This window comes from Penaeus chinensis, chromosome 35 (assembly GCF_019202785.1).
Source record: "Penaeus chinensis breed Huanghai No. 1 chromosome 35, ASM1920278v2, whole genome shotgun sequence".
Lineage (NCBI taxonomy): Eukaryota > Metazoa > Arthropoda > Malacostraca > Decapoda > Penaeidae > Penaeus > Penaeus chinensis.
The window spans coordinates 642,395-652,394 of NC_061853.1; the positions used below are offsets into that span (position 1 = coordinate 642,395).

Consider the following 10,000-nt stretch of genomic DNA (forward strand, 5'->3'; position numbering starts at 1 on the left):
TGTCTGACTGAATTAATTGAAAATGTGATCAACCTCAGCCTCAAAGAATTCTGGACTGTGAAACCTCAATGGTCTGCAGGTCTGCAGATGTTAGGAGAATCTCCAGTTCATGTCTGATATTCCTATGTTTTTGATTAAGATATGTATTTCTGGATTAAGATATAATGAACATACATCAAATATGTCTCTTGTATAGTAATGTTATTCATTCTCATTTGTACCTTTTTCTGCATGTCACACTAAACTACTTATTACTTTGGCAGTATCTGGTGTCATGAAAATAGTAAAGTTGTGAGCATGTCAGCCCTGCACTTGTCAAATGTACAAGTTTGTTCAGTTTTTCAGTTACCCCAGGTGCTTCAACTTCAATTTGCAAAAAACAAAGTAACTGGACTTTAGAAGTAATGTTTATGATGCATACATACATATACATAGGCACACAGAATAAATGTTGACAATAATGAATGGGAAATGAATGAATTTTCATGCTTTCTTTCTTACAATACCTCACATTTGGGCAAAAGAAAATATGAACAATTGGTTATAAGATGTGAGGAAGAAGGGGAGGATTCTGCCATCAGTTAAGGGGGAGTCATGCTAATCTTGTCAGTCTGGCATTCCCCCTTCAGACCAGGATACTTCCCCAGCCATCTTGGTCATAGGGATGAAACTCGCCACTTAGCACAACACTGAGCAAGGAAAGCTGTGTTAGTATCTCGTCCCAGGTAGAGGAAAGAGATGATGTCAAAACAAAAACTGTAGTATGATTACTAAGAGGCATATTACTTGATTGTCTAAACAATGATTATTGTATCATATTAGGTAAAATTACTTTATAGAGGTAAGTAATATGTATTGCAACTAGCAATGATGCCTTACTAAAATTTTGAGATTATCCTGACAAATGTTCATTTGATCAACAAATACAAATGCGCACCCACTTTAATACACGGACGATATGGAGCTGACTTTGGAAGTGATTTATACCCTGGTGGACAAAGTGAGAGCCAGAGAACAATTATTTAAAATCAGCCACAAATATCATGATAGCAGAAAATAAAAAATAACAAGAATGGATGAAATCAAGAAGAATTTTGCTTTGCATGAGGTATAATCATATGGCTGGCAAAGCTTTGTTACAATTGAAATTTATTATATTTTACCCTTTTTTTTTTTTTTTTTTTTTTTTTTATCAATCCTTAATAACATCTCATGCATTATTAATTACACTGATAGCAGTATATGTTACTGAAAGGTTATTGTCACATTTTCTATTTCTGTTGAAATGTTGGGTATCTGGATAGATGGCATGGTTATATGATATATAATGTTTACTAGAATAGGTGGAATGGCTTTTCTGGGACAGTAGTTCTCTATGGGGGACATTTTATAGTGTGACCAAGCTAGTGGGCCCCCCTTTACCTGATCAGACACTCAGCATGCCTATTCAGGCATCCTCTACCATATTCAATGTGACCATTGCTTTATGTACACTCACCTCTCATGGCCACTATCAGGGAATGATTTTCAGCCACATAGTGTTAGCTGCATATTTAGAGAATTGAAAGTTTATTCATGAATAGTTACCCAGATACTGGAATGTCAGGTATGGTGTATCTTTGTTCCCATACATATCATGCATCTCCAGTACATTCATTCCAAACAGGCTCCTGCCATTTGCTCGGGAATCATCCAGTGTGAGGGAGTCTACCATGCAGATTATAACAAGGGTGGTAATGTGTGAACAACAGGACATCCAAAAGGCTGTTGCGTATTTACCACCCTTCCCTGATACAGGGTTGGTAACATCTTTGCATATCAATGTGGCATATTGTAGCACTGGTTTGGATATAGTTTACAACTCATTGTAAGCAAGATATGATTTCCATCCATGATTTCTCCATCAACAGTGACTACCAGTGTCTTGCTATCCTGAGTGACCATCATGGCCAATTGGTAGAAGTTTTTCGTGGCAATCTTTTGTTGTACGATGAAGTGGAAAGCTTCCTAGCTTTGTCCACAGAGCAGACTAATGCTCACTCTGTATCTCATATTCTCAAGCTGGTAAGTAAATGGTTTTGTGGATTATACTTTTCTCCTTTGCTGCCATTGCTTCTGTCTTATTTCTACTATTTTCTACCTTCTCTACTCTCTTCTTTTCTCTTCTCCTTCCACGGCTTTTTCTCTCTTTTCTCGTCTTTGCTCCAACCATCTCCTTTCTCAGTTTTTTTTCTTAACATCTCTTTCTTTCTCTCTCTCTCCATTTGTCATCATCTTCTCTCTCCTCTCTTCTCTTTCTATTTCCTCTCTTGTTTTATTTTCTTTCCTCCTGTTTTATTTGTAGTATTCATTTAAAAAATCATTGTAAAATTAAACACCACCAATATTAACCACATGAGATTGCAGATAACATAGCATTCATTACTATTTTACAGATTCAGAACACCAGGTCACAGGTGAAACAGCTCTACAGCTTACCAGACATGGAAGGTGTGACTGTTGGTCATCGCTTGACACAGGACCTTATGAATCTAACATTATCTACAGATGAGAAGGTTTAGTATATATGTGTTTGAGGAATGTCATGTTTTGTGCAACTTTTATTACTATGATTACTTTTTCTTTTTGTTTTTAATAGCTTTTTTGTGTGTTTGTTTAGTATTTTTTTTTGTTTTTTGCTGTGACAGATTTTTAAAGGGATAGTCAGGTGATATCTGACCTATATGAAGTAGTATATGTTAATAAATCAAGTAGTTATATAAGTAATGATAGTGTTACCAATTCATTTATAATTTCAAATATCCTTAGGTTGCACTGGAAGCAAGCAAATGCTTAGGTGAACTAGGCCCCATTCCCCTTAACACTCCGATCTTCCACATCACCAAAGAAAAATATCCTCTTAACCCAGAAAATGTGCAAGGAGCTGTGGCATCCCTTATCATCAAGACTCTGAACATGTATGTTTTTTGAGTGACTTTGTACTGCTTGTACTAATAACCCAGTGCTGATGGGTATCTTGCACGCTACACTGGACTTTGCATAATCAGTTGCTCAAGGGAAAAGTTATAAGCAGCATATATAAATCTTCAGTAAATGAGGATAAAAGGTATTTAAAGCCTATTTTTGATGGGTTGTTCAGTCACATGCCACAGCATGTACATACATACCACCTGTTGGCAAGGAATTCAGACATTGCATTGAATGTTTTTAACCCCTTAGTTACCTAATCACTCTTTGTGGTAAATCATTGCTATATTTGTAATTTGGTGTCTATGGTCCCTCTTAAGGCATGGGTTGGGATTTATGTGGTCAACACATGGTATCAACAGCTGTCAGTACTGTATACAGGCAGTGTGCAGTATTAAATGTGGTGTAATATGAACATGACCAGTTGCCTACTACATTTCACCCAAAGTAAATTCTTGTTAACTTTTTTTTTCTTTCTTTCATTTTTCTTTCTGCCTTTGGGTGTTGTAACCTTTATTCTTTGACATTTGGAAACTCCCTCGATTGACAGTAACACTTACCCAGTTGCACTTGATTTATGATTTATTGCTAGTGGGGATTACATGATGATTTTTTTTGACACTGGTATCATTTGTACCTTCGTAGCATGACAGAGTTTTGTAGTGATTGAGAGGTTTCAGATGGGTCTTCAGGTCATGCTGACAGTGATTTTGATCAAGAAAAAGTTTTGAGTAATGGAGAGTTCTAGAGCTGTTTTCATAATCTGCTACAGTAGAGCATCGCATGTGTGCCCAAACTTCACACCACTTACCATATTTCTATCCATTTTTAAAACTTTCATTATTCTATGTTCCTCAATTACCAAAGTATGAAATATTTAGCAAGATGTGTATATTTTTATAATGTTATTGCACCTTACCATTATCTACTGTATGGAAACAAAGGCTTGTTGCATTGTTTGAAAAAAGTGGGCTGGCAGTGAATTAGTGCAGCTGCACAAGGCTTTGTTGATGCTTGGAGGATGGCTGAGGAGCAGATTAGGTTAATGAGGTTGTGTTATCCATGTCAGGCATTATTTTTATAATACACATGTCCTTTAGGTCATATTATCTTTGTTGTTCATTCAGCATTTTTGTATGCAATATGTGTATTGTTATATACATTGTAATGATAATTGCTTTTGCATGATATGAAATATATTATTGAATATATACCATCTATATTATTCGCATTATCAACATAGGGCATCATACAGTATTTAATAAGTCATTGCAATCTACATTTTTATCTAAAAAAAAATTATTAAAGCATTTTGATTGAATTTCCTCTCACACAGGTACCTGACAAGTGAACACACAGACATTGTCGAGGCTGCTAGTTCCTCTCTTCTCTCTGTGTTATCCACAAGGGAGGGATACAAGGCTCTTCAGGAAATGGACAAGAAACTCCAAGTGGATTTAGCTCCATATGTTCCTAGGCATATGCCAAAGGAGTCTTCTACTTCTTATACAGGTGACACTCTCTCTCTCCGTCTCTGTCTCTCTCTGTCTGTCTCTGTCTCTGTCTCTCTCTGTCTCTCTCTGTCTCTCTCTGTCTCTCTCTGTCTCTCTCTGTCTCTCTCTGTCTCTCTCTCTCTCTCTCTCTCTCTCTCTCTCTCTCTCTCTCTCTCTCTCTCTCTCTCTCTCTCTCTCTCTCTCTCTCTCTCTCTCTCTCTCTCTCTCTACATATATACATCCATATATATACATATATATACATATATATATATATAATATATATTATATATATATGTATATATGCATATATACATATATAAACATATGTATGTATATATATGTGTATTTTTATGTATGTGTCTATATATGCATATATATACTTATATATGTGTATGTATATACATATGTATATAGTGTCCATAAAGTCTCTTTACAATTTAAAAAAATTATTACGATGACAGTTGATGAGATATCTTAACCAGATATGCTTTGTTTTAATCAATGTTCGTTAGATCTTTTTTTACTTCATTTAATACACCACTAATGGGCCCCATTAGCTGCACGAAGCACATCAAGACGGTACTCGATTTCTTGCAGTGTTCGCTGTAGGATAGCCTCATCAATGGTAGCAATTGCATTAGAAATCATGAGATATCTTAACCAGATTTGGTATAATTTAATCAGTGTTTATTGAAGTTTTTATTAACATTAAGATTTTGTATTTCAGATATTCTGTTAATGGAAGGAAAATTGCTAAGTGAACTAAGTGTGTGTGTGTGTGTGTGTGTGTGTGTGTGTGTGTGTGTGTGTGTGTGTGTTTATTGTTATTTAATTGATTACTTTTGTGATGAAGTATAGATTATATTGTGTTTAAAGTACTGACACAATGTGATCCTTTGAGACTGTTTCTCTCCATTGTGTTACCATATTAAACAGTGAAGGTAAATCTGAAGCAACTCCACTTTTTTGCAGGAGAGGAGCTGTATGAGAGTGAAGTTGGTCGTGACAATGTGTGGCTGTCAGGGAGCAGTTATGAGGAGTGGGTGATTTGCTTGGCCTGCACTCTGATTGGTGCTGGCTGCAGCAGTAAGATCATCACACACATTCTGCCAGTTTGCAGAGTGAAAGTGAGTCTAGACTAAGACTGCATTCACACTGCCAGTAATTTTGAGCAGGCTGAAGCAAATTCTCTAATGTTGTAATCAATGGACATTGGCAGAAAGCAAGCATGAGTGTAGGCCAGCACAAGCAGTCAGCAGTTAATATTTCTCACTTGAACTGAAAATATCAAATATCTACTAGGTCAAGACACACATAAGGATGAAAAAAAGTAAAAGCCTGCAAACCAGTGCACCTTGCTCCTGCCTGGCCACTGTTACTTGTTACCTATGTGGATACTGCTGAAGACAGGGCTAGCCAAACTTATAATTAACATTTTTCATACATGAGCTCAAATGCACCATGCAGTTCTTGTTGCCAGTCTTTCAGTATTTGGATCTAGCAGCCTCACTTGCTCTACTTTTAATCATCCAAAGTACTACAGGTTGGCCACCCTGACCTAAGGGCTGGATTACACTTTTTTCTCCTTGATTACATCTTTAATATTTCTTTCTTTTTTTCTTTATTAGGGTGAATTTTTTAAAAGGTTTTGTTTCATAAGTTATTTAACTTTTTTAGGCTGAGTTCAGTGCCCTTATGCTGCCTTACATCATACATGCTACGCTTCTTGCTGACAACGGGAGAAAAAGAGAGGTGCTCTCAAGGCAGATATCCTTCTTTTTCCAGCAACATGTTGAGAAGAGCAAGCATACAAGTGACACAGGGATGTCTAGTAAGTTTAGAAATAAAAATTGGTAAAAAATGGTCAGTCAGATTCTTTTGTATGAGATTTCTCAAGGTCAGATATTTTTACACCCTATTCCTTCTGTACTTTGATGATCTGTTTAATATAGTTTCTTGTTTTCAGATGCTGTTGAGCTGATGTGCCTTAATAAGTCTTGTATTCAGGTGCTTCTCAGTGTCATAGACTACTTGCGTGCTCAGACCCCAGAGAGGAGCTTCACAAATAGGTAATAAGTTTGGGATCCTTCAAAGAGAATCATTTATATCATATCTGATAATTGCATGATAATTAAGAAGGTTGATATAGCAAGAGTAACTTCTCCAAGAAAAGTGGTCTCAAAAATAGTAAAGGAAATATAGTAAAATATAAGAAAATCAAGTGCCAATTTTTCATTGAACACAGTGCCATCCGTACCAGCAGCAGCCGCCTAACGCCATGGGAGAAAAACTGGTGGCTGCGTGTGAATTACCTGCAAGTGGCTCAGGCTGCACACTACTGTGGAGCTCACTTCTCTGCCATCCTCTTCCTCCATCTCAGTTGTAAGTTTTATGGCCATAGGTATTTCACTTTTTACCCCTGCCTTTGTTTGAGCTTTCCTTTTTTTGTGATTCTGTGTGTGTGTGTGTGTGTGTGTGTGTGTGTGTGTGTGTGTGTGTGTGTGTGTGTGTGTGTGTGTGTGTGTGTGTGTGTGTGTGTGTGTGTGTGTGTGCGTGTGTGCGCGAGTGTGAGTGCATTTGTGTGTGTCTGTATGCGTATACATGTGCATGTTAGATTCCATATATGTGTGTGTGTGTGTGAGTGTGAGTGCATTTGTGTGTGTTTCCGTGTGTCTGTATGCGTATACATGTGCGTGTTAGATTCCATGTGTGTGTGTGTGTGTGTGTGTGTGTGTGTGTGTGTGTGTGTGTGTGTGAGTGCATTTGTGTGTGTGTCCGTGTGTCTATGCGTATGCATGTGCGTGTTAGATTCCATAGTGTTTTAGGGGTTTTGGGTTATGAGCATATCTAAACTGTGGGATGAGAGAAGTGGTGTCTTTTTTTTCATAGATATTCATGGGTACCATGAATTAGATTCTATCCTGTGACATAGAGTCTGGAATCTGGCTCCTTCCTTTTTACACATTCTCTATTTTCACATTAGTTGCATTTCCCTTTGCAGGTGAAGAGCTAGAGCGTGAGATTAGGGAGAACAGCGATGAAGAGACAGATGTAAATTCCAGACAAATTCCCCCACTCCGCCGCCTGTCACACCTTCCTGAGGACACTATTCTCAGAAGGCTCATGCTACAGGTATGATAGGGAGGTTCTTGGAAGACCAATGTTCACGCAGTGGGAGCGGCAGCACCTTGGGGTGCTTTACCAGAACCAAGAGGTGCCACAAGACTCCATAGTATCACATGAACCTTATGTACTGTATCTAATAAATGAAACTATATTTATAAAGTTTGTTCCATTTCTCTTCTTTTTTTTATTACATCATTTAGTTTTGAAAATCTTGTGTTAGTTTGAGGTTGGTCATTTTAAGATGTAACATGTTTATTTTCTTGGAAGCACCAATACGTTTTAGAACAGATGAAGTTACTTTCTGCTGTCAATATTAACTGATGGGATGGGAGGGATGGCCCGGGAAAAGTGTGCTACAGAAAGGATTATATGTATTTTGGAAGTCACTTTATTAGAATCTGTCTTAAATGAAATCTGGTGTAGATGACAGTCAAGTGAAAATAATGCTAGAAGTTGTGTATGTACTCTATTTTAAGATAGCAGTCGTTAATTTAGTTATATAAAGTGGGTGGTAGATATAAAAATATAAATGTTTACTAGGTTCTTAGATAAACTATTTTTTCAGATATACAGTAGTCTTGGAGACAGTGATGGTGTGGAAGGCTGTGGTGGTGGAAGCAAGCTTACTCACACCACTTCGAGGGCTGTGAGGTGCCAGCACAGGGGTCAGTGGATGGAGACACTCGCTATCCATGACGCTGCAAATTCCACCTTTGGTTTGTGTTTTGTGTTCTGAGTTTATTTTGTGGTTTGCATTATATATTTATTTGTTTTGTATTTGTTGTGCCATTATCTAGGTGTTAAGTAAAAAGATCTTTTGATGAATAAGCCAGAATATATTTAAATTTCTTCTTCTTCCTTCCAGGAATGATTACCAGTCTACAAGAGCTTGGCTTCTTCAACACAATAAATCAGATGCTTAGTAGAACATCAGCCAAGCTCTCACCAGAGCTTTCAGCTGCTCAGTAAGTTATCTGGGGTTAGGTTAGGGGGGGGGTAATTTTGTTTTGTAGGAGTGGTATTTAATATTGGTGTTCTTGCTTTTTATAAGTAGTACCTTTTTTTCCCTTTTTCTGTATTCTCTCTCTCTCTCTCTCTCTCTCTCTCTCTCTCTCTCTCTCTCTCTCTCTCTCTCTCTCTCTCTCTCTCTCTCTCTCTCTCTCTCTCTCTCTCCCTCTCTCTCTCTCCCTCTCTCTCTCCCCCTCTCCCTCCCTCTCCCTCTCTCCCTCTCTCCCTCTCCCCCTCTCCCTCTCCCTCTCCCTCTTCCTCTCTCTCTCCCTCTCTCCCTCTCTCCCTCTCTCTCTCCCTCTCTCTCTCTCCTCTCTCTCTCTCTCTCTCTCTCTCTCTCTCTCTCTCTCTCTCTCTCTCTCTCTCTCTCTCTCTCTCTCTCTCTCTCTCTCTCTCTCTTTTATTGATCACTGATTGCATTTACTTGTGGCTCCTGCTCTTCTGTTCATACCCAAATGAAAATTTCCTATATACAAATCCAGTTGCTCAATTAATGATAACCCATAGGTGGGAATCAGCCTGGAGACTCACACAGTGGGACCTGGACTTAGGAAAGACAGAAGAAGAGCCACACTCCGATGGGACAGATGGAATGGATGAATTGAACTTTCACAAGCACTTGTTCCATAGCCTCCAGTGTCTGCGCTACCAGGAGGCAGGAGGACTCATGCATCATGCACTCCAGGCCAAGAAAGGAGTCATCAGCCAGATAAGAAATGTAGGGCTTCTTTTTTTGTTCGGTTTTAGGTTTGGGTAGGGCGGGATTGGCCTGGTAGATAGAGGAATAGGAGAGGAAAGGGAGAAGGTGCTCTATGCCCTCCCCACATCTCAAAATTCACTAGCCATAAATCTTAGAGGTCACATAAACAGGCTTTTTAAAAATAAAGACTCGCCTGGGGGAGTATATTGGTCCACCCAGTTGACTTTTCTTGTTTTTAACTCCCTCCATCTAGTGGCTGGACCACACTTTGCATGCCTCTGGATGCCTAGAGTTGGTTTTATGTTTTGTTTATGGGTTTTGATGGTATGACAGATTTCTTGTTTTTAGCCTATAAATCTCTTCCATATTCATCATATCCTACTCTATTTCTAAGTCCTACTTGTCAACTTATGATTTACAATATAGAAAAGGATTTTTCAAAACTGATCACCATTCTTTATATGACTTGATCTTGTATACAAACCAGAGTCGGGCAGAAAGTAGCAGCTCTGTATACCCGCTGTTGACTCAGCTGCAGATCCTGAATGAAGTTGAGGCAGCATCCTTACTCTTGAGTAAAGCTGAGTCACTTGATGAAGTAAGCCTCAAATGTTTAGTTTTTCATTTTTGATGATTGTATTTTGTTTATCTTTATTTCTTTTCTACTTTATTATAAATTAGTTACTTACTTTCAATGTTAATT

At 38.1% G+C, this 10,000-nt stretch overlaps 1 protein-coding gene across 1 annotated transcript in view; it reads left to right on the forward strand.

The window, feature by feature from the left end:
- LOC125044179 (serine-protein kinase ATM-like) overlaps nt 1-10,000 on the forward strand; it is a 65,094-nt gene that overhangs the window by 38,318 nt on the left and 16,776 nt on the right. Inside the window, exons 30-43 of the mRNA XM_047640648.1 lie at nt 1,667-1,798; nt 1,911-2,064; nt 2,436-2,555; nt 2,809-2,957; nt 4,304-4,479; nt 5,436-5,590; nt 6,141-6,294; nt 6,430-6,532; nt 6,709-6,845; nt 7,465-7,595; nt 8,155-8,305; nt 8,455-8,554; nt 9,105-9,315; nt 9,785-9,895. Of these exons, the coding sequence (XP_047496604.1) occupies nt 1,667-1,798; nt 1,911-2,064; nt 2,436-2,555; nt 2,809-2,957; nt 4,304-4,479; nt 5,436-5,590; nt 6,141-6,294; nt 6,430-6,532; nt 6,709-6,845; nt 7,465-7,595; nt 8,155-8,305; nt 8,455-8,554; nt 9,105-9,315; nt 9,785-9,895 (1,984 nt within the window). The remainder of the gene's footprint in view (nt 1-1,666; nt 1,799-1,910; nt 2,065-2,435; nt 2,556-2,808; nt 2,958-4,303; nt 4,480-5,435; nt 5,591-6,140; nt 6,295-6,429; nt 6,533-6,708; nt 6,846-7,464; nt 7,596-8,154; nt 8,306-8,454; nt 8,555-9,104; nt 9,316-9,784; nt 9,896-10,000) is intronic.